The sequence below is a fragment of the Periplaneta americana genome, chromosome 5, assembly GCF_040183065.1.
Source record: "Periplaneta americana isolate PAMFEO1 chromosome 5, P.americana_PAMFEO1_priV1, whole genome shotgun sequence".
Taxonomy (NCBI): domain Eukaryota; kingdom Metazoa; phylum Arthropoda; class Insecta; order Blattodea; family Blattidae; genus Periplaneta; species Periplaneta americana.
Window position 1 is genome coordinate 44,040,575 of NC_091121.1, and position 26,467 is coordinate 44,067,041.

General features: G+C 35.8%; 1 protein-coding gene across 1 annotated transcript in view; it reads left to right on the forward strand.

The window, feature by feature from the left end:
- LOC138699559 (UDP-glucosyltransferase 2-like) overlaps positions 1-26,467 on the forward strand; it is a 45,016-nt gene that overhangs the window by 15,729 nt on the left and 2,820 nt on the right. Inside the window, exons 4-6 of the mRNA XM_069825546.1 lie at positions 2,914-3,085; positions 16,534-16,585; positions 22,988-23,207. Of these exons, the coding sequence (XP_069681647.1) occupies positions 2,914-3,085; positions 16,534-16,585; positions 22,988-23,207 (444 nt within the window). The remainder of the gene's footprint in view (positions 1-2,913; positions 3,086-16,533; positions 16,586-22,987; positions 23,208-26,467) is intronic.

The window sequence follows — 26,467 nt, forward strand, 5'->3', positions numbered from 1 at the left end:
ACTAATATTTTATGATCTTTAAATTATTTATTAATCATAAAAATTAAAACACATTTTTACAAGTATTTTCCTGTATTACAAAGCGCATGCTAGTATTTTACGATCTTTAAAATTATTAATCATAAAAAATTAAAACACATTTTTACAAGTATTTTCCTGTATTACTAAGCGCATGCTAGTATTTTATGATCTTTAAAATTATTAATCATAAATATGAAAACATATTTTTACAAGTATTTTTCTTTATTACTAACCCCATACTAATATTTTATGATCTTTAAATTATTAATCATAAAAATTAAAATACATTTTTACAAGTATTTTCCTGTATTTCTAGGCGCATGCTAGTATTTTATGATCTTTAAAATTATTAATCATTAATATGAAAACATATTTTACAAGTATTTCCCTTTATTACTAAGCGCATGCTAGTATTTTACGATCTTTAAAATGATTAATCATAAATATGAAAACATATTTTTACCAGTATTCCCCTTTATTACTTACCACATACTAATATTTTATGATCTTTAAATTATTAATCGTAGAAATTAAAACACATTTTTACAAGTATTTTCCTGTATTACAAAGCGCATGTTAGTATTTTATGATCTTTAAAATTATTAATCATAAAAAATTAAAACACATTTTTACAAGCATTTTCCTGTAATACTAAGCGCATGCTAGTATTTTATGATCTTTAAAATTATTAATTATAAATATGAAAACATATTTTTACAAGTATTCCCCTTTATTACTAACCCCACACTAATATTTTATGATGTTTAAATAATTAATCATAAAAATTAAAATACATTTTTACAAGTATTTACCTTTATTACTAAGCGCATGCTAGTATTTTACGATCTTTAAAATTATTAATCATAAATATGAAAACATATTTTTACCAGTATTCCCCTTTATTACTTACCACATACTAATATTTTATGATCTTTAAAATGTTTAATCATAAATATGAAACACAATTTTACAAGTATTTACCTTTATTACTAAGGGCATGCTAGAATATTATGATCTTTAAAATTATTAATCATAAATATGAAAACATATTTTTACAAGTATTCTCCTTTATTACTAACCGCATCCTAATATTTTATGATCTTTAAAATGATTAATCATAAATATGAAAACACATTATTACAAATATTTCCCTTAATTACTAAGCGCATGCTAGAATATTATGACCTTTAAAATGATTAATCATAAATATGAAAACACATTTTTACAAGTATTTCCCTTTATTACTAAGCGCATGCTAGTATTTTATGATCTTTAAAATTATTAATCATAAATATGAAAACATATTTTTACAAGTATTCTCCTTTATTACTAACCGCACCCTAATATTTTATGATCTTTAAAATGATTAATCATAAATATGAAAACATATTTTTACAAGTATTCCCCTTATTACTAACCGCATGCTAGTATTTTATGATCTTTAAAATGATTAATCATAAATATGAAAACATATTTTTACAAGTATTCCCCTTTATTACTAACCGCATGCTAGTATTTTATGATCTTTAAAATTATTAATCATAAATATGAAAACAAATTTTTACAAGTATTTCCCTTTATTACTAAGCGCATGCCAGTATTTTATGATCCTTAAATAATGTAAATCATAATTATGAAAACAATTTTTTACCAGTATTTTCCTTTATTATCAGTATAAATGCAGACTTTCAACAATCGGAGCACACAAAATACAATTTAAAATATAATGCTGTTTTAGTTACATCTACAGCCGAACGTGTTAAAATGCATTCTTAAGTTTCGTCACAGATCTGCAGAATTTCCCATACCTACCAAAGAACATGCTCATGAATTCATTGAGAAGTGGCGGACAATCGCGTTAGACGAAGGAAGGTATGGAGAAGTGTATTGACAGAAGAAATGTTGACTGATGTTCAAACAAGATTAAATTACGCCCTCAAAAATCACTTAGAAGATTATCTCAGAAAGTGGGCATCTCATATACAAAATGTCGTGTAGTCCATTAGTACACAGGCATTTCAGAGTTTGTTTCGAAAAATCCACTTGTATGTGGAGCTTATATTCAATCAGAAAGTGTTAATTTTCAACATTTTATGCGGTATGGGTATCTCAAGATTCCGACTCTTCCTAATTAGTGTTATTAAATGTAATCTTCATCTTACGATGTTTGCTGACGTACATACGTCCGTTGATGTGACATATTACATTTGTAAAAAGTTTCTTCACACCCATAAGCAGTGCTGACTAGATCAGACGCTATGGACAATACTCTATAACAGAGTCGCCAGTATGAAAGGATAATTCGAAGCCTTTGGCGTGAGACGAACTCGATAGCTCAATGGTAGAGCGCCTGACCGGAGAACAGGAAGTCGCAGGTTCGATTCCCGCTCGAGGTTGTTAATTTTTCTTTCATACCATGGCATGATTGTGACTATAATAGTATTTAAATTCATTCATGTTATTAAAATATGTAATATAGGATAAAAACTCAATTACGCATATATTTCGCACATGCTATAGAGTGAGAGGTTACTTATATTCGCGGAGAAACTTACAACAACACGTTTTACAGAGATTTTATTCTGTAACCAAGTTTCGTCTAATAAAAACTTCGCTGCCGAGCACTGCTTCCAACCACCGCGCTAATATGACTGAACATTCACTCGCTATCGCTTGGCGAAAGATCGGATCGGCTGATACGGTAGCAGTTGACACAAATGCCGATGTTCGTAGCATCGATTTGCGTTGCAGCCACTCACAAATTATAAATGGATCTCTCTGTACAAGTACCAGGAGTAACAATAAACTCTAAAGCAGCCTAAGTTTTTAAATTGTCAGTATGTTATTCTAAGTTAATATGCATGGATTGTAAGTGAGTTACTTTTTCCACAGCTACCGTGATAACATACGCAAGCAGTCGGTCCTATTTAAGGACCAACCAGAGACTCCTCTGGAGCGCGCCGTCTTCTGGACGGAATACGTGCTGCGACACGGAGGAGCTCCGCTACGAGCGGCCAGTGTGGACATGTCCTGGCACCAGTACCTGCTTCTGGACGTGATCATGGTACTGCTGACTTGTGTCGGTATTGTCCTGCTACTGGCATGGGTACTAATCAAAACGCTCTGCCACGCCTTGCGGTCGTGACCGCACGAGAAACAGAACTGAACGTCGTCTGATAAGTGTAAAGAAATATTAACTATCGTCTCACAAATACTGAAGCACTAAAATAGTATAACTGTAAGCTTATTCACTAAAGTGTAGAACCCATTGAATACCGCTTAACAGGTAAGGTACTCGAATGATCGTAGCTTGACCTTAATAATAATAATAATAATAATAATAATAATAATAATAATAATAATAATAATAATAATAATAATAATAATAATAATAATATATCTACATGGAAACTTCATACAGTAGAACCCCGATTATCCGTCACCCTATTAACCGATTGTTGGATTATCCGTGTCATACTCTCCTTTTTTGTTGCAGAAAAAATATTGAGTACTGCACAATACATTAGCACGTATTTTTTTTTTGTATAGAGAGTGATATTACAAGCCTTTGCCCTTATGATCTACTGTTCGAGTGACCTGTTTAATTTCTCTGCAAAACGTCTTCCAGAAGTGCCAAAAGAATGCATGTTGTGCTAAGTATCGAAGAGAAGTGCATATAATTGAGTGGTTTAGGAAAAGAGGAACTGTGGTTCATCTCACATCGGAATACGAGATTAGAGTTACAACCGTGCGGGATTTAATAAAAAAACAAGGATAAAGTGTATAAATTACTTAAATCTATAACATGAGACCTATACTTTTCCTATCTTTCCACATAAATCTATCATAGGAAGTTTCCTTGACCCTAGGAAACCCGTCATTGGCATTCATTTATTCATACATTCGTTTGTTTGTTCATTCATTCATTCATTCATTCATTCATTCATTCATTCATTCATTCATAATTTTCTATCAGTGCAAACCCAGCATTTTCCAGTCTTTCCTATTTTCTGCCTTCCTCTTAGTCTCCGCATATGATCCATTTATCTTAATATCGTCTATTATTTGATGTCTTCTTCTGCCCCGAAATCTTCTGCCATTCACCATTCCTTCCAGTGCATCCTTCAGTAGGCAGTTTCTTCTCAGTCAGTGACCCAGCCAATTCCTTTTTCTTTTCCTGATCAGTTTCAGCATTATTCTTTCTTCACGCACTCTTTTCAACAGAGCTGTTATACTTAAAACTTCTGATCCACTACGTAATATGTTAAAACACATGACCACGGAGAAAATCACAAAACTGCATTATGCAACACTTAATTTATTAAAGTTTTCTATGGTACGGATTATCCGATTTTTTCGATTAACCGTTCAGCCCACCCCCTTCATTACCGCGGATAGTAGAGGTTCTACTGTATGTGCTTTGGTACATTAAAATAATAATATATAAAGCATCAGCAAGTAGAGCTGAAAACCCGGGTTCAAATCCCGGTGCTGGAGAGAATTTTTCTCCGTTCCACTACTCTTTCGTCGCACGATGACGCAGAATATCTGCATGGAAACACCATATGTGCTTTGGTACATTAAAATAATAATAATATATAAAATAATATATTTAATTTTTATGTTAAATTTTTCATTTTTTCTTTGATAGGGCTCAGACATATCTATAAAATCTAGATTTCCTTCTTTATCTATGGTTTTTTGTTTTTGTACTTCCCACGACTATGTATTTTTAAATGCACTTTTTGATGATCCGAAATAATGAATGGACGGGAAAATAAATTATTTGGAGAGTGTCATTTGAAAAATATTAGGTCAAATAATCCTAGGTACAGTAGATAAATGTTTGAATAAGTGGCCGAATTTGGGAGTGAAGGATTTTCTAAATGTCTACAAAGGAAAACGGGCAATTTATCTATCATGCTGCAGTAATTTAGGGACCAATATAACACGGGAGTCCTTAGAAGTCTTCCGAAAATGAAAAGTTCCTGACAACACCCTGGATATGATAACCTCCACTGCACTTAAGTCATCGATTTGCATAATTAATCATCATTTATATTCTTTATAAAATGTAATTTGTCTTGTAGCCTAAATTGTTTGTTGTATTTCTAATAAATGTTTCAATGATAGCCTACCTAACTAGGGTTTCTATTAAAGAAAAAATTGAATTAAATATAAATATTCATTTAGAATTGATTAGGAGGCCGATTATTAAATCCTGGTTGGGAGGCTATCAAACATCTATCATTTGTGCTTTGACATGGACGCGAAATAGATGCGTGCACAATATATGATTAACAATAGAAAGAAGTACATACGAGCATGGCATTACTCAGAAACAGATGAATAAAACGGGGCAGGAACAGAAGCATGTGCTTATATACAATAAACCAATTAATTATTAATATCTGCGACTCAAAACAGTTATTTATTTGTCCCCTTATTAGTTAATATGTTGTGTTTTAAGGCATTATTATTATTATTATTATTATTATTATTATTATTATCATCATTATTATTATTATTATTATTATTATTATTATTATTATTATTATTATTATTATTATTATTAATTCTTGTAAATTATCAACAGTAATCTCACTAGAGGTTTTGATTTATCTAGAGAAAATCAAAACTCGAGTAGGATTTAATTGACTATTACACGATTAGAAGAAAGTATATAAAGATTAGAAGTAACGAAGTACTCCAATACAATAAAATATTAATTGACTTACGAAACTACAACTGTCTTCAAATTCTTGTACCATCTCAACATTACAAATATTACACTAGATGGCAGTAGTGTGTCATGATTAGCTGTTTTCTTGTTATCAGTTGTGCCAACTATGAAATCTTCTGTGGACAGTTATTAGTCAAGAAGGCTTTGTTGATTCAGTTTCACTTTTATTAAAACAGTTGCATTCCACTTCAATTATCCGGATCCCAGTAATCAACGTCACTTGACGGATGATTTTCAATAAATTTTAGTATTAAACAATCTCTGATCGTGACTATCCATAATATCATATAGCAGAAGCTAACATAACCTAAATAATGTAACAAGCTTCAGAAATGTTTTAATTAGGGATGATTAAATAGACAAGAAAAGTTTTAATTAACGATGATGAAATAAAAAATAAACATGAATAATTTTAAAAGGAACAATTATTGAAAGTACAATTTTCAAATTTGAATGTTTTAGTGGTTGGTGGTTCAGCTGATGTTATATTGGACGTGTGCTTAAAGAAGTGGAACTCGTTAATGTACATGGTGTATTCCTCAACCTAATCAGGATTTCCGAAATGGTGCTCTTCATTTATTTGTAAATAGGATTTCAGGGAAGATTCATAACTAAGACCAGTGATCTTTATTAATTCTTGTTCTTGAATGCCAATGAGAGTCATATTTGAAACTGCTGTGCATCGTCTGGAGTGGTTTGTAATTTTCTGTTTTTTTGTTTGTTTTTTTTTTTTTTTGACGTCCAGACCAGTGCAGTTTGAAATGTTAGCAAACAAAGCAACATATGCTAGGGTAGTGATAAAAATAAACAAATTCTAGGGAAGCGATAAAATTAAACAAATGCTGGGGACGCGATAAAATTGTGCGATAAGCAGCCATGATTGGTTGAAAGACGTCCTTTCGTACCGTTTTATTGGTCAAAAGTAGTATGACGTAGTAAAAGTGTAATAGTCATTGTAATCTATGATCTTCATTTTGTTGTTATCTCAATTATTTAATTTGTACCATAGTTGTTAATTTTATTGTATTAACTGTATCACTGTGCTGGACTTTTATTGGCCAATGGCTGTTGTCCAGCACATAAATATCGATAAATAAATAAATAAATAAATATTATTGGAGGATTGACTGTTATTAACAGCTTATTTCATCCCGTTCATCAGACACGCTTATATCTTACACTTAATTGTATTTATTTACCCTAATTCCATTGCCCTAATTCCTGAATAGACTTTACATGCACATTATAGGATATTCCTTCAAACCCCTGCCACTATTTGATAAAGTTCGTCACAGTGCTATGCCTGATTGGTGCTTCAAGATGACTACTGAAGTCCTCTGCTATATCTCTTTGGCTTAATTCACCAGAATGTGGAATGATTTTAATAATTTACCCTTCAGAAAATTCCATAAGCATTCTGTAATACACTGCTCCCTTAAATTGACTGAGCATACAAGGAATTAAATCACTGGCTTTCCCAAAACACGCTATGAAATGTTTAACATAAAACAATTTTTATCTCGGGAAGGAAGAAAAAACGAGCAAAATTGTATTAAAATTTTTGTTTGAAATATCTCAAAGAATAATCCCCTGAAATTAATGATATTACTTACGGTTCACTCTTGTACATGCTCTCAGAATAAATGACTCCATAAAATTAACAGTTCAACTTCACTGAAATAAACAGCATAAACATGTTTTTAATAACAATTGAAAAAACAATCTTTGTAGTTCAGTTAGCAGATCCGAGTTTGAATCCCGGCGACAATAGACTCGAATTTATGGTGCAGATTTTTACAAGGAGTTTCCTATTTTTCTCTCGATATTCCATCAACACCCTCCATAATTCCCTTCGTTATTATCTTCCTTTCAAAAAATAAGGTTCCACTTGTGTCTGCACTACGCCGAATCGATCATCCTCTAAAGTGGATGCTCCTCTCGATTTATCGAAAGATTAGTGGATGGCAGAGATGATGAAATCTAGAAAACTCATAGATCTACATAGAAGACCCGGAATTCCCCAGGAACCCATCCTGAATTTTGGATAAATCGCTAGAAAGAACCACTAGGCAGACGGCCTATTAGGAGCGGCAGGAACAGAAGTAGAGTTTTTAGACGGAATTGGTAGTGAAAATGAAATTGTGGAGAGTGCTGGTGAAATGACGAGGGAACTCTGTCACATTGCTTTATACAGCTGGTATTTTGAAAAGGCTTAAAAGATCTTTGCCTATATCTTGTTTCTTGAATGTATATTATGCTTTTATCCATCTCGTTTAATGTATATGTCATTTATTTGGGGACATAATAAGAAAACTGCTTTGAGACCTTTACAAGTTATTCAAAATAGATCTTTAAGAAAGTTATTGGGTTTTCATTATTTGACTCCAGTTAAATATCTATATCAATTTTCTTTCGTTCTACCAGTTGAATCAATTATCAAATTAGGTGCTGCTATTTTCATGTACAAAGTTATTAACAGTTTAATACATAGTAATATTACATTTCAGTTTAATAAAGGTATACATACTTATTTAACAAGACAAAAAGACAATATATATTTTTCTCAGCATAGCTCCGTAACTTATGGAACAAAAGGACTTAACCATTTTTAACAACAACTTTTAACCAACTTCCTTTAGAACATAGACTTTTACCAAATTGCCGGTGTTTTAAGAATTGTTTAAAAATACGTTTCTGGGAAGATTATTTATTTTAATTCTCAGTTGATTTATTTATTTCATGGTTTCAAACTTTTTCTTCTTTATGCCCAAAACTTTATGTTATCTTACTATTTGTTCTTATTTTGCTTTCTTTCTTTCATAAATTCTTGTGTTATTGTTTGTTTTCACAGACTGTAGTTTCTTGACTTTTTCAATTACATTGTACAACATACGTAGGGGAACTAGGCCTAAAATGACATACCTTAAGGCAGCGGTTCCCAAAGTGTGCTCCGCGGAGCCCTTAGGGCTCCGCGAATGATTCTCAGGGGCTCCGTCCGCGGAAGTTATGAAGATGACAAAAATTGCTAATTCCATCTAGTCTCTAGCGGGAAAACGGAAACTAGTTCCATCAAACGAAAAATACTTTCTGAGAAAGTAGTTTGCGTTCTTCTTGCTACATGGAAGCATTAATATTGGATCTACTCGTCACTGGAACTATCTCGATCTTTCTTGCTTGCCAAATACTCAATGATTCTCGAAATTTATTTTATTTTTTATATACTGGGCAGGCAGCGTTTGTTATTCGTGGTACATCTACAATCTATTGACTGTTACGTTACCTCAAAAAAAATATATACTGTATACCTGCATGTTAATTTGATAGCACATGTGTTAGCTAAACTTTCGTTGAACCGGAACTGTGGCATAAGACGGGCTCCCTAAGACCTAAGAGTCATTAGCCATCAACCAATGCTCAGTCAAACGGAGATCACAACTGCTATAACCTTACTTCAAAGAAGATAGTGCGAATTCCTGGGAATTGAGTTCGGAATATGTTGAACATGATCTTGTCTCAGAGTCTACGGTACCTAGTGTAGAGGTATTGAAAGTAACAAACGAAAATATTGTGATTTGTATTTAATGATAAAACACACATGTTAGGTCAATAATACAGTGTTCATTGATTTTATGAAATACATTAAAGGTGATATGTTACAGTTATATGAACACTACTTATTAGTGTTCATATAACTGTAACATATCACCTTTAATGTATTTCATTGTGATTTATATTTGGACATAGGATTCACTGAGTTTGCTGATGAAAGTCCACAGTGTGTGATATGTAACAAAGTTTTTCCCAATAGTTCCATGTTCCTTGCCAAGCTTAGACGGCATTTCTGAATTTAAAAATTCACAAATAAAACTGCAGACTACTTCGAAAGAAAAAGTGACGAACTCCATGCAGTTCAGACAAAATTTTACCTCGTGTAAAATCAAACAACGAGAGAAAGCACTGAAAATGTCGTACTTGGTTAGTTATGACCAGACTCTTGGTGGTAAACCTCACCCTTGCTGCAACTCTTATGAAACCAAAATTAGTGAAGGTAGTGAAGTGCATGGTGGACAAGAAAACCACAAACTTGATTTCCAGTGTGTCCTTATCAAATAACACTGCATAATCGAATCCAGAATCTATGAAAAGACGTAAAAAATATCATGATTTCCCGTATCAGTTAAACGAAATTTTCGTTACAACTTGAAAAAATCCACGGTCTTTACCGGATTAGCTATGTTCATGATGTTTGTGCGGTATGAATTTTCAGGTTCTTTCATGAAATATTTTGTTCTGCAGCCATTGCCATCCTCTACAAGCGGTACTGAAATTTTTTCTTCTTCATTGAAAACTCGATACCGTGGGACAATTGCAATGACGTGTGCACAGATGACGCAAAGGCCATGGTATGTTCTGTTGCTGGCGCTGTTACAAGGATCAAGAAAGATTTAAAAACTGAACAAGTAGTTATTGTGTACTACACCAACACGCCCTCACAACAAAAAATGCCAGCGTTATTAAAGCAGGTACTAGACGACGCCGTCAAAATTATCAACTTTGTTAAGGCACGACCTTCGCAGTGTAGGCTACTTAAAATCCTGTGTGAAGATATGGGTAGTATACACAAGTCATTGTTAGTAATATTACACACAGAAGTGCGATGGTTGTCGCGCGGTAAAGCGTTGTCCCGATTACGAGGCTCATCCAGAAAGTAAGTTTCCCGATTTTTTCCCCTTGAAAGTAGACGTAATTAGCCGTGTCAATTGCGCATGCGTAACAGATCTATGACGTATCAATCATATGCCAGCCGGACAGGTCCCGCTTGCTGCCAGTAGCGTGGCAGCAGTGGTCCGAAATGGAAGCTCTTATTCCTTCTCCCGCCGCCTGCGAGGTTCGGTCGGTGATAAAGTTCTTTAATGCACAAAGCATTGAGCCAATTGAAATTCATCGGCAGCTCTGTCAGGTCTATGGGCCGAACATCATGAGTAAGCAGATGGTGCGTCGCTGGTGTAGGCAGTTTTCCGAAGGTCGTCAAAGTGTCCATGATGAAGAGCGCAGTGGGCGACCGTCCCTCAACAGTGATGATCGTGTTGAGCTGGTGCGGCAGTGCATAATGGAGAACCGTTGCTTCACTATTACGGAGCTGAGCAGCCATTTTCCGCAGATATCGCGATCCTTGTTGCCTGCGATTGTCACTAAGCACCTGCTGTTCAAAAAAGTGTGTGCCAGGTAGGTGCCGAAAAATCTGACACCCGAACACAAAATGCAACGTTTAGGAGCAGCACTGACATTTCTGCAACGGTATCACGATGATGGCGACGAGTTCCTCGACAGGATCGTCACGGGCGATGAGACTTGAATTTCGCACTTCACCCCGGAAACCAAGCAGCAGTCAATGCATTGGCGGCATAGTGGATCTCCGGTCAGGACGAAATTCAAACAGACGCTGTCGGTACGGGAAGTGATGTGCACGGTGTTCTGGGACAGGAAGGGCATTCTGCTCATTGACTTCCTTCCAAGAGGTGAAACAGTGAACGCTGACCGTTACTGTGAAACACTGCGAAAATTTCGACGTGCCATTCAAAACAAGAGGCGTGGAATGCCTACTGCAGGTGTTGTGTTCCTCCATGACAATGCTCGTCCACATACGGCTCGGCGCACAGCAGCTGTTTTGACGGAATTTGGCTGGGAGTTGTTTGATCACCCACCCTACAGTCCTGATCTTGCTCCCAGCGATTTTCACGTTTTCTTGCACCTCAAGAAATTCCTGTCCTCTGGTGAGCGTTTTGGCAACGACGAAGAGCTGAAGACGTCTGTCACACGCTGGTTCCATTCACAGGCGGCAGAGTTCTACGACAGAGGGATACAAAAGCTGATCCCACGATACAAGTGTCTCAATTCTGATGGTGGCTATGTTGAAAAATAGCTGAAACATTGCTGTACCTGTTGCCAATAAATGTTTTCCTGAAAGTGTGTGTTCTTTTTTTTAAATAGGGAAACTTACTTTCTGGATGCGCCTCGTACATGAACTTCGAACGGAAGTTTCTTCACTTTTGAATTACCAGAACGGTTTGCTATCAGAGTATTTGAATGATCAGGAATGGTTGTACAAATTATGTTACTTGGTAGACATGTTTCAAAACTGAATTCAGCACATACATACAAGGTAAACGGAAGGCTATATTCGATGCTGATGACGAAATTGTCGCACTGAAGAAAAAGATAGCGTTCTACATAGAAAGCGTCGACAATAAGGATCTTACGTTTCTAATTGACTTCAAACTTTATAGAAGAAAATAACATAGCAATGAATGTCTCATTCATAGCAATCATGAAAGAACACCTTGACAATTTGCTTCAAAATGTGAATTCATACTTTCCAAGGGACACTCAGGAATCGATTCTAAAGAAATATGAGTGGATTGTAGATTCATTTCCAGTGAAGTCAAAGCCAGCAGTCCTCACTGCTTCAGATATGAGGTCCTTATAGACATGGTTTCGAAGAGCCACTGTCAGGCATAATTTAAATGCAAACCTTTTCCTGAATTTTGGGCTAAGTTAGGGGAGGATCTTTTGATATTAAGCTCAAAAGCTAAATTTCTCTCACTGCCTTTTGATATTTTGTACCTCAGTGAAACGACCTTTTCGAGGTACACGGCTACAAAAACAAAATATCGAACTTGTTTGGACACAGAAGACGATATACGTCTTCAACTGACTTCTATGACACCGGACATTGACAAACTCTGTCGCAAGAATCAGGCACATTCTTCACATTATGTTCGGGTATACATGTAACACTGTAACATTTTTTAAATATCTTAACTACTTGTGAATATCATTTTGTAGATTTAAATAAATTGTATCCAGTACTTTTTTACTATTGCTTCCTTTATTACGTACATACATACATACATACATACATACATACATACATACATACATACATACATACATACATACATACATACATACATACATACATACTTCCGTTTATGTATCGTGTGAAATATGCTTCATAGAACGTAGACAGATAAAACTAAAAAGTAAACATTTCTTGGGGCTCCACGAAAAACTTTTGCTTCAAAAATGGCTCCGTTGCTGAAAAAGTTTGGGAACCGCTGCCTGAAGGAAATCTTGAAAAAAATATGTATTCTTACCAAATTTGTTTTGATCAATTATATATAACTGATACTACAATATTAACACATATATTAAGATCAACAGAAAGTGGAAAATACTGACAATCTTTAACTGAAAGTTATGTTTGAAAATAGACAAACTATGTCATTTTACCCAAGTTACTAGGGTAAAATGACACACTTAAGTTAATTTTTACATAGTTAAAAAAAATTGTTCTCTTAGATATTCATTGTGTGCACATGAGAAACATTTCTTGCAGTGTAGCCATGTTTCTTCTGGTTTATATTGGCTGTAAAATTCATTGCAGTACAGACAAGGTGCATCGTTCTCAACATCACCATCGAAGTCACTCTCTTTATCTTGGTCCCCATTGCTTAGGTCAAACTGAAGCTGTGTTTTTCCTCTGTTTGCTGAACGGCTTTCTTCTACAGCTCTTCTTTCAGCTTTCTTTAATTTTAATTGGTTAATAAAAGAGATGCTCGATTTGGGACCCTTCATGTGTTCTCTTTCTTCTCACCACAGATCTAGTGCCAGAGGGAATCGGGGAGATCTCTTGCTGTGTCACATGAACTGAAGGCCTCGTTGTTCTTTTGCATTCCTTGTTATTGAACTGCTCTTCTGCGTTGCACCCTTTGGCCCGTCTGTAGGGACTGGATTCGTTAGAGGTCTGTCTGTGGGCGCTGCAAGACTAAATAAGTGATCAGGAAATATGTCCGAATAGAGTGGACAAATTCCTGTTGAAGAAAATCCAACCAATGCATTGGTGATGGTTGCAGCTTTTCCATAGACTTCAGAAAATAAGTCCGCAATTTGAAACTGTGTAATCACCCATCCAGGATGGTTCTTCAGCCACTTTGTAACGGCCTGATCATATGTTTTCAAAGGCCCGAAAAAAGAGACATCAAGTGGCTGGAGTCGGTGGGTGCAGTGACGAGGGAAGGCTAACATGACGTGTAATCACTGTTGCCAACGTCTGTGCACTATAGAGCTGGAAATCCAAACTCATCTTACAATGTTTTCCACAAAAGCGCTTTTTGATAAAGTAGGTGCAAGTAAACTTCAGACTCGCCAAGCCTAGCTCATCCATAAGAGGATAAATCAGAGTAACAAAATTCAGCGCCTTTAAATATTGAAAATATATTTATTTTAGAAACTTTAGGGTTTTATATATTTTAAAGAAATCCCCATCTCACCTATTTTAAAATCAGTTAGCTTTACGAAAAATTCAGTCTAGGAGTGAGAGAGATGCCACTATATATTACATAATTTCACAGATAATCAGCCATTGTAAACAAATTTGACACCAATTTTGCAAATCGCTATCGCCCATAATATATGGCTTCTCATTTCCAGTCAGAAACATGCACTTGGGTAAAATGACATAGTATGTCATTTTAGCCAAGTAGGTGGTATGTTATTTTACCCGGAATGAAGAAGAATATGAAATAGTGTTAGTACGACCTAACCTCTTTATGAATTTGGATATTGTAATGCTTTTTATAGAGGGAAATATTCATGTTTTCAGTCATGAACATTATTTCACTAATATCTGAAACTTAAAAGGACAAAAAATACATAACATACCTCAACAATATTATATCGTCTTGCACTTTTTTCCTTTAGTTGCACCTGCTTCACCAAAAAGCGCCTTCGCTTGCTAAAACTTGGATGTAACCACTGTTTCCAGCTTCTGTGCACTATAGAGCTGTAAATTCAAACTCAGCTTACAGTGTTTTCACAAAACACATAGTATGTCATTTTACCCAAGTATGTCATTTTAAGTCTTGTTCTCTTTGTCATTCTCTTTTCCTCATTGATTTCTCCTCGTTCTTCTTGCTGTTCCCTTGTTATCATTGTATTCTCCTTGTTGTCTCCTTCTTCTCCTTTATTCTCCCAATTCTCATTGTATTCCCGTTGTGCTCTTTGTATTTCTCTTCTTCTCATTGCTGTTCTCTTGTTTTCACCCCATCCTATTCCCCTTGACCTTTTATTCTTTTTGTTCTTCTCATATTCTCCTTCTCCTTGTATTTCCTTTTTCTCCTTGTAATCCCATTGTTTTTTTCATATTCCAATTTTTTCCTTGTACTCCCCTTGTCCTCTTTTCCTCACTTTCTTCCCCTTGTTCTCTATCTATTCCCCTTGTTCTCATTGTATTGTCCTTGTTCTCCTTGCATTCCCCATGTCATAATTCTGTTCCCCGTATTATTATTGCATTCCCCTTGTTCATCTTGTATTCCACTTATTCACCTTGTCGTCCTACTGTTCCCGTTGTATTCATATTGTTCTCTTTGTATTCCCCTTGTTCTCCTTATATTCTACTTATTCTTCTTTACATTCCATTGTTCTCCTTGTGTTCCCTTTGTTGTCCTTGTATTTACTTTTTCTTCTTGTATTCTTATTGTTCTCCTTGCATACCCGTTGTTCTCCTTGTATTCTGCTTATTCTCCTTCGTGTCCCATTGTTCGCCCAGTGTTTCTTTCTCCTCATTCTATTTCCCTTATTATCCTTGTATTCCCCTTGTTCTCCTTATATTCTGCTTATTCTTCTTTACATTCCACTGTTCTCCTTGTGTTCCCTTTGTTCTCCTTGTTTTTCTATTATTCTTCTTGTATTTCTCTTGTTCTCCTTGTATTCCTATTATTTTCCTTGTATTCCCCTTGTTCTCCTTATATTCTGATTATTCTTCTTTACATTTCATTGTTTTCCTTGTGTTCCCTTTGTTCTCCTTGTTTTTATATTATTCTTCTTGTATTCCTTTTGTTCTCCTTGTATTCCTATTATTCTCCTTGTATTCCCCTTGTTCTCCTTATATTCTGATTATTCTTCTTTACATTTCATTGTTCTCCTTGTATTCCTATTATTCTCCTTGTATTCCCCTTGTTCTCCTTATATTCTGCTTATTCTTCTTTACATCCCACTGTTCTCCTTGTGTTCCCTTTGTTCTCCTTGTTTTTCTATTATTCTTCTTGTATTCCTCTTGTTCTCCTTCTGTTCCCCTTGTTCTCCTTGTATTTCTACTGTTATTCTTATATTCCCCTTGTTCTCCTTGTATTCCCCTTGTTCTCCTTGTATTCCCCTTGTTTTCCTTGTATTCTGCTTATTCTCCTTCGTGTCCAATTGTTCTCCTAGCGTTCCGTTTGTTCTCATTCTATTCCCTTTATCATCCTTGTATTCCCCTTGTTCTCCTTGTATTCTACTTATTCTTCGTCGCGTCCAATTGTTCTCCTTGTGTTACCTCTGTTCTCCTTGTATTTCCGCTATTCGCCTTGTATCTCCATTGTTCTCCTTGTATTGCCCTTATTCTCTTTGCATTCCCTTTTGCTTGCATTCCTTTGTATGATTACACTACGTACAGCATATTTATGCAGCATACTACACTGTAAACCTGTAAATTATTTTCCCTCTTTCGCAACTCTTTATTACGTTACATACTAATGGCCACAAACCATAAACTTATTATGGAAACAGTAACTCTCACAAACAAACATTGACATAAATAATGAGAGCGTCATTTTGATAATATTTAAAGATAGTCACTGAGCCCAGATATTTGTATATTGTGTGCACTTAATATTGCGAGACTCAATAGGGGACGGCTAAAATTTCAGTGTTCGCTTTCTGTTCAACAGGTCGGGAAGGACAGGCTCTGCAGTTCGGATCCTGACGGAAATCAGCCAATAGGTGAGTCCTGCATTATTAGCATTAGTCTGCTGAACGGTATTGTAAAAAAGGAGAATAAATACAATTTATAACACGCCACAATCGATTTTATAAACATCATGTTTTCACAAGCTTCAATCATCACGCCATTTCACCGACGATTCACAAAGACTGCAACAAATAATATTACTGAATCTACAATCTGTATGCAGGCAGATCGCGTAGAGTTCGATACCTCCTTCCAACAGAAAACATGCAACATTTCCTTTGGTAATAACTAGAGCTCGGAATTTTAGGTGCTAAACGTTAAGAATGACACTGAATGTAGATGAATAGATGTGGTGCCCGTGAGGAGAGTTTTACACCTAGTTCACAAGAGTCCGATATGTAATAATAGACAACAAAGTCACAAGGACTGGGCTATGGATCTTGTGAACCGTGTGCTAATTTGTAAGTGGACGTTAAGAGGATTAAACACATTTAACGGTACCAAAAGAAAAATACTGAATGACAAGAATGAGGTTTCAAAGAAGTAGGGGCATGGCTTCTATTTATAAACTATAGCGAGAAACAATATTAACTTTTAGCGCCTAAAATTCCGGGCTCTAGTAATAACAGTAACGGAAGTCTGCAATATGTCGAAGTTTTAAGAAAATTCCGATACTGATAAGCAACGACAGCTGCAAGTTCAGCTGAACCATGATTTACGCCTCTTAGATTTGAGAAACAAAACTGTGATCTTCTGACAGTTGTTGGGAGTAATCATGCCATGAGTAAGACGACATACATCAGTTTTGCGGTTGCACCCACTTCAATAAATGTATAATAATAATAATAATAATAATAATAATAATAATAATAATAATAATAATAATAATAATAATAATATTATATTATTATTATTATTATTATTATTATTATTATTATTATTATTATTATTATTATTATTATTATTATTATTATTACAACAAAGAAAACGAAATGCAAGGGTTCTGCAAACATTCTGATGGGGACAGATAAAAAAGTTAATTTTTTCTTTCACCATGTTAATAATGTCAAAAAAGTGCTTATACCAGGCCTGCACAAACAGCGCTCAACGAGCGCGCGCGCTCCTTCAGAGCGGGAGAGCGGTGTTTACCGCTCGCCGAAACGGAGAGGAAGATATGTCAGAATGATATACATTTGCTATAGGTAGAGGAGAGAGAAGCGACCACTCAGTTATCTAGTAGAGTGCAGTGTGTAGGCCTATTCTCAGTAACTGTTTCACGTTGCTTACCTACTGCTACAGTACAGTATGGAGGAATCTAAAAGACGAAACATAACATTTAACGTTTAACGATTTACAGCTCGAACTTATTGATCTTGAATGTGACCTAAGGGCTAAAGATCGTTTGAATAATACTACTAGCCTGGTTGAGTTTTACAAGACTAAACATTAGCAATAATATCCACGACTACACAGGCTGGCTGTGAAAATGATTGCTATGTTTGGCTCAACATTTATATTTGTGAGCAACTGTTTTCTATAATTAACTTTAATAAAGGCAGACATCGAACATCTGTAACTGATGTTTCATTACGATCAGTAGGCTATTGTTTCTTTCAGCTGCCAACAGCATAAAACCTCGTTTTGATGTACTGATAAATAAAAATATAACAAAATGATATTGTACATGTAAGTAGCTACAGAATTCATATTACTTCTGTAAAATAAATATTTCTTTATTAATTAATAACAGTCCAAGATAGTTTTGCAAACACTGAACGAGAATTCATTTCATAAGCACTCGTAATAGTACTTCATTCTGTGTTTATTTTGTACGAGATCACCCCTTTTTCCAGTCCACCCTTATACAGAGCGCAGCTAATATCCGCATTCCGCTCATGAGCTGTGAGCCGGCTCGGAGAGCGCAAACCTTGTGCAGGCCTGGCTTATACTGTACAAATTTTGGCCACTCGACCGTAATTACGAGTAGACTATGTAAAAAAAAATAAGTTCGCCAGGGGCCGTTAACACATTTTCATTGGAAAAATTTATTGCAACAGACACAGCAATTGTTGAGCTATTTTTCAACATATTCCTCACAGGAATTGAGACATTTGTCACATCATGGAATCGACAGAGAGGATCAGACGGCTGTCAAACGCTGGTTCCGATCCCAGGCGACTGACTTATACCACACAAGGATACAAAAATTGATCCCATGGTATGACAAATGTATCAATTCCAGTGGGGGATATGTTGAAAAATAGCGCAACAATTGTTGTATCTGTTTCAATAAATCTTTCTATGCAATTATGCTTTTTTCTGTAAACGGCCTCAGGAAAAATCAATTTCTGGACGGCCTCGTAATTGCGGTCAAATGGCCAAAATTTGTATAATTTTGACATTATTAACGTGGTGGAAGAAGAAAAATAACTCTTTTATCTATCCCCATTAGAACGTTTGCTTGTAAGTTAAAAAGGGGTTCCGTGTTAGAAATAGTTTGAGAAACACTGACTTATGTTATTTGTCTCAAAATACCATGAAAAAGTTTTGTGCTGGACGAAATTTACGTGATGTCTAACATTTCATAAACATATTGTACATTATTAAGAATTTATTTAATCATATTTATTTATTAACTTAACACACGTTCAAGATTCAAGATTAATTAGCGAGAGATAATTAATAATGAAAATACAATGTAAGTTACAATAATTCCAGAAAAATACAGTACCAGTAGGCCTACTTAAACATAAATAGATAAAAATAACTTAAAGTAGATAAGTAAATTTATAACCCATAACTCACGCAACTTACTAATGAAAGATAAAGACAGGATAATAGTAGGCCTATCTTCCGAATGCGAAGAACACGTGTTCGGAGATACAGTACAAAGAAAAAAACTGTAAAAGCAAAGGAGTTAGCATCCACATTTTTTCTGTATCTCATGATCTTTTAGAGCTATCCATTTATAATTCTGAGATTGATCAAGGAAAATCTGGTGAACATAACCTGTAAATTTTAATATTACAGTGAACATGTAACAATTTCAATACAATATTTTGGAAAAAAAAACTTGTGAAAATTGAAAACACTGAGACGTAAGTGTCAACTTCTCTCACAAATTAATGAAAGGATTTGAATGATTTTTAGCAGCGCCCCCAGACATAATTTAATTCTGGTAACTAGAGTCCTTTTACTATGTTAGTCGGGAATGAGATAGGACTTTTTTTTTTTTGTAAATTTGAAAAATTACATTAATTACATTATTTTTTCAATTAAAGGAAATCAATATCATTTTCAAATTAACAAAGGAAAATAAATAGTTATCAAAATAAAATGGTGTATGTAGACATTCAAATCCTTATATTAGTTTATGAGAAAAATCTGCACTTAAGTGTCAGTGTTTTCAGTATTTTTTCACAAGCTTTTTTTCTAAAATGTTTCACTGAAATGTTAATAGGTTCGTTCCAGCAAGCGGTCCATGGATCAGTTCATGTATGGTTCCTGTACCATCTTATGCGCATGCGCTAGTTGAGCATCTGCTATGGGATTGAAACTGGACTGGGCACTGTTGGAACGCTTTCGCGGATCGTATGTACTAAATCCAGAGATGTTATAACTGTGATCATCTTTGCTAAGAACGGGATGCTTATTATTATTATTATTATTATTATTATTATTATTATTATTATTATTATTATTATTATTATTATTATTATTATTATTATTATTATCGTTTCGCAGTTAATTCTAATTGCAGAAAATAGAATTTCGATCATTTTCTATAAAAAGATGACAAAAAATATGGAAGGCAAGAATTCCGCCAATTCAATGTCGTGTACTGGGGGACTCTCATTTTAAAATAGTTTTTTTTTTTTAATTATTAATGTATGTACGTTATTTATTACACTTTTAATCAAAGCTTCATGTTGAAATTGTGATTAACTATTTCAATACCCAAATAATTTCATTCCCTTTCTTTTTGGCGAAAATTTAAATTAAATCTCTAGTTTTATTATTCGTCTGCACTGTCACATTTCATCTTTAACCTCATTGATGTGAACAGTCGACCATGTCTTTCTTCAGTATCCAGGAGACGTTGGTGATCTTATGCGCATGCGCGTCTCGCGTACTCTTCCGTACATGCCTCAATCCGCGGACTATTTCTGACCGTTCCGAACCCGTGTCAAAAGCTTGTTGCAACGCCCGACTGCAGTACATGTTTCCGGTTCAGGACTGGTTCGGATTGTGTTGGAACGCTTTTTCTGTACTGCGCATGCTCACGATGGTTACGGACGGTTCCTGACTGCTATTGGAACGAACCTTATTTGTTTATTACAATAGCAAATTGTAAAGTGGATATTCACTAAGGTTTCCCCAAGATATTTTAAAAATTCCAAATCGATAACTTTAAAAGTTGACGAGATACAGAGCAAAATGTGGCTGCTGTATTTAATAGCAAATTTACACTTTCTTGTTACCTCTAATGGCCGATAAGGTAAACAATAACATCAAATCACTTTGAGTTTCACCATAGATGGCAGCGCGTGCAATGTTGCTGTGCACCCTGGGGCTGACTGCAGTGGACGGGGCTAGGATACTCGCCCTACTGCCCTTCCCGTCTCCCAGTCACCACATTTGGAATCGAGGACTAGTGTTAGCGCTAGCTGCCAAGGGCCATCACGTGACTGTGCTGACGCCATTCACAGAGAGCAAGCCCATCGGGAACTTCAGGGAGCTCATCATCGGTGCAATAAAGGAGAGTGTCGCCGAAAAGAGGAACTACATAGACATGAGTACTATGAGCTATTGGGACAACGCAATACGGTGGTTCGGCATGGGGCAGAAAATCTGCAAAGAAACCCTCGCCTCCGAGGGTGCGCGCCGACTGCGAGAGTTAGCAGGCACCGAGAATTTCGATCTGATCTTGGCCGATATGACACTCCAGGAGTGCATATGGGGCTTTGTGCAGCTTTTCGGCAGCCCCCCTGTTGTGGGAGTCACTGCGTTCGGAAGCCCGCTGTGGTTCAGTGTTATGGTGGGCAACCCCGTATCGTTAGCCTACATGAACTCACACTTGCTGCCGTACTCCGACCACATGACACTGTGGCAGCGAACGGCTAACTTCCTGATGCACCACTGCGTCATGTTTTACCGCGCTCTGTATCACATGCCGGTCATGGACGCGATGATTAACCAGCACTTTGGATTGGGAATGTTACAACCTAGCGCCCTGGAGCGCAACGTGAGTTTGGTATTGGTCAACACTCACTTCTCGCTCGACTATCCGCGCCCTCTAGTGCCCGCCATGGTGTCTGTGGGTGGCATGCACATCGCGACACCAAAGTCCTTGTCACCTGCAATCAAGGCGTTTCTTGACGGCGCGAAGCAGGGCGCCATCTTCATGAGCCTGGGAAGCAACATCCGCAGCGACCAAATGAAGAGCGACAAGGTGCGCGCATTCGTGGAGGCCTTCGCAGAGCTGCCGCAGCGCGTTCTTTGGAAGTGGGAGTCTGACCAGCTGCCCGGCCAGCCTGAGAATCTGATGGTGGGCAAGTGGATGCCTCAGAACGACATTCTTGGTATGTGTGACAACAGATTAGCCTCACAGTCTGATGTTGGGCAAATATTCCAGAACGACATTCCACTCATGTATAGTAACATACAGGTCCGACAGTTTGAGTTTGGACAAACAGATATCCCAGACCATACTTTGAACAGACTAGTTCGATATCCTGTTGTTAGACAAATGTAATCCCAGAAAAAGATTCTCAGCATGCGTAGTATAACAGATTAGTCCTACAGTATGGTGATGGACATGTTGACGTTCCTGAACGATATTCTAGCCCACGAATCCGAGGTTAGACAAGTGAATGTCTCAGAAATACATTGCCGGAATGCGCAGTAACATACTAGTCTCACAGTCTGATGAAAAATTGGGTGTCAAATTGATATTCTCGGCACTCATATTGAAAGAAAAGCCAGATAACCCGATCTCGGACTATCAGATGACTGATCACGGCACTATAACAGGTGCAGCAACTTAGGAAGTCAATTGATACTGGACATTTTTAGCTGTTTGTAACTACTCCAATATGTAGGAGATCCTTCTCACACCAATGTTTGCTCACCTGAAGATGAAGGTAGGGTCAATTTTCGTTAAAAACAGTGGAAAAATTCAAATCTACTCGTCTTGTAGACGTCTGTTTCTTGCCTACAGCACAATTTAGAGATATCAAAATTGTGGTTAACAAATGACCTAAGTTCCTATTGGTTTGTGCCATTCTGCATCCACAATCCATGTATTATACCATCCTCATTATCAATAATTAGGTATGTATTATTAATACTGAGTGTATGTCTTCCTTTGAAAACAGACTGATGAAATGTTATAATAGTTCAAATTTAGTGCATAATCTTAATTTATGTCTTAGCACACCCCAACACACGCCTGTTCATCTCACATGGAGGCAAGCTGAGCTCACAGGAGGCCGCGTACCACGGCGTGCCCGTCGTGGGTATACCCTTCATTGCCGACCAATCCTCCAATATCTACAAGTTGACGTCGAGAGGCTTGGGCAAAATATTGATGTACGAGACCGTGACCAAGGAGAGAGTGCTACAGACCTTACGCTCCGTGCTCAGGAACTCCAGGTAAAAGAAGAGTTACGAAAACTTAACGTAACAACAAATTTAACATTGCATTGTCACATGGTTTCAAATGGAAGACATATACACAAATTTAACTGAGCTATGTAAAGTCCATGATGAGACACAACGTTCTTCTCTCATCTTCTTGCAGAAATTGAGCTTAACGCTTGGAATAATTTCGTTTTTGTCAGCGTTGCCACGTAGTTCGTCCTTAGCCAATAAAACGCCTGAGTGCTAATATTAACAATATATAGAAGAATTATAAATAAGTAAATTAATTAGAAAAGCTGCATGAGGACAGTTATAATCAGCATTCATATCGTTCCTTGGGGATTTATTCATTTCCATACGTAATGCCTTGCTGATAGCTATCGATATCTTCAATCCGCGAAATATTCTTAAGGGGGTTGGTACACCTTTACAACTTTACTGTATTTAAAAAAATACTCCCCCAATAATCTATAGGTCCTGCGAAAATAAAAACTGGCATATACAATAACTGTACTAAGAAAAAATTAAAAAAAGAAGTCCCTAAAGAATGCATAGGCCTATATGTCGCTAGTCCGCCCAATTTTGTAATACGGTGCCGCATTTTGGAATCAGTATAGATAAGAACATATTATACAAGATCAAAAAAATGGACGCTTGAGCTACGTCGAAAAAATTATAGGGTAAACATTGGTAATTTCGTGATAATTTCATGAAAACTAATTTAAAATGCAAATGTGTAAATATATCCTTATTCCGATTTTTTCATCTAAAAGACGATAACTTGCTGTACAAATCTGGAGACATAAAAGATTGGATACGTTCTTGAATATGTGCCAAAAACCACTTTTACAACTTAAGCTGAAAGGTTGGTTATTTCGTGATAACCTTGGTAATTTCGTGATATTGCATTGATAATTTCGTGAGAGGTAGAAGAATTGTGGAAAAATTCATTAAAGTCAAATGAAATTCTCATTTATTGTTACAAGACTTCAAACACAGTAATTCCGTCTAATATTCATAGCAAGAAAACATAGAAATACATATCAACACATAATAAGAATGAAATCAAAGTAAAAATTGAAATTGAAAAGGGATCTTCTTTGCCCTGAAAGGGTGAACACTTTTATTACGGACTTTACTATAGCCTATGTTACCTACTAGGGTAACTCCAAAAGTAATGCATAACGTTTGTTTAAAAATTATATTTTTATCCTACAGCTTTACTATTTTCACAGAATGTAGATGCATCCTTAAGGAACAAAATGTCACTTTTCCACATAAGCCCTGTCCCTTTCAACTGCCTTACGTAACCTGGGAACGAGGGCTTGTAGACCAGCACGGTAAAAGTCTGGACCAACACGTCTGAGCCACTCTTTAGCAGCGTGCACAAGGGAGTCATCTTCTAACCTCGTTCCGCGAAAGGATCCTTCAGTTTACCAAAGAGATGGTAATCGCACGATGCCAGTTCAGGACTGTAAGGCGGTGTTTCAGTGTTGTCTACCCGAATTTTCTGATCTGGTCTGTGGTCTTGTGACTGACATATGGCTGTGCGTTGTCGTGCAATAGCAGAACATCCTGCTTCTCCCGATGTCGTCGAACACGACTCAGTCCAACTTGAAGTTTCTTGAAAGTTGCAACATACACGTCAGTATTAATGGTGGTTCCGTGTGGCATGATGTCCACAAGCAAGAGTCCTTCTGAATCGAAAAACACAGTAGCCATAACGTTTCCTGCCGAAGATGCACTTTTGAATTTCTATTTCTTTGGTGAATTTGCATGATCCCACTCCATTGTCTGCCTCTGTCTCCGGTCCAAAATGGTGGAGCCATGTTCCATCTTCTGTCACAATTCTTGCAAGTAAGTCATCTAGCACTTATCATTGACACTTAGCATGATAACAAATCAAACAGAAGCTACACTGAACCCATTGCGTCTCCGTTTTCTTTTTTGTTATCACATCTTGTCTTCAGATTTCTAAAATTCCTATTGTAATACATTTTATACCATTTTAAAAATTGTAACACTTAATGCTCAACAAAATTTCGCCTCAAACAGCTAAGATTTCTATCAGTAAAGCTAAGCCTATATGGCGACTACAGATGTATCTAAAATTCCGAAAACATTTCCTAAAATTTCATGAAGAGATAATAAATCTTTGTACCAAATATCATATGCTTATCTTTAGTAATAAGCCTGTAATGTAATTACAAACATCCACAAAATCTGTATGCCTGAGAAGTCGACGCAAACTTGCTCTCTCCAAACATAAAAGCTGACTGAAGCAACTACAATAGTCACACTAAGCTTAGTTGTATGTTTCTGGAAACTGGACAACATATGCAATCCCTTGGCGGAAATTTGGATCTCGTAACACCATTGGTTAGTTCACAAAAGAGCAAAGAAAAAGTATCACGAAATAACTACTGCCACGAAATTAGCAATGTTTATCCTATATTGGAATAGGATAACCTAATAATCATTTTTTTAAGTATCAAAATTTATGGAGCATTTTGTTTAGCTGGACAGCGTTTTTATAAGTTACTCAAATATTTGTATTTTTATATAGTTCTTGTTTTGAACCATTTTTAATAAACATATCTACAATATACAGAAAAAACCCAACCATGTCAGTTAAAATATTTTTTTTTATTTTTTTTCAAATTTTATATTCCCGTATTTACTCTGCTATACGATCCATCGCCTTTAGTATCCTCCTTTACTTTTTGAAAGACAAAATACAATATTTTGTAGTAGATTTGTTTAAATTATAAATAGCACTATTATGTGGCATAAGAATGAAATAGCATACTGTTTAATCCCCTCCCAAACCAAGCGATATTATGATGTTTAAGCCTATAAGACTCTTCCCCAAATTTGGAAGTAAAAATAGGGAAATAGCCGAGTAGATAAGGTATTTTAAAATTTGATCAATTTTATTTTTAAATAAACTACTTTATGTAGCCTACATTCCACACTAATTTTTTTACTGTATGTTGTTCACACGAAAAAATAATTTATTATACATTTTCGCAAAATTACATTAAAATATTTTAAATACTTCTTAGTTATCACGTAAGACCTGTCCGGCTGAAGAAAATACTCCATAAATTTTCATAATGTATAAATTAACTACCGGTATCATATTTACAAAAAGATTAAAATTCATTAGTGATGTACAGATAGTGTAGACTAAACATGGCAATTTTTAACCACTTCCCCGATTAACCCGAGTTAACTCGGGTTGCTAACTTGTGTCAAAATTTATTAACCCG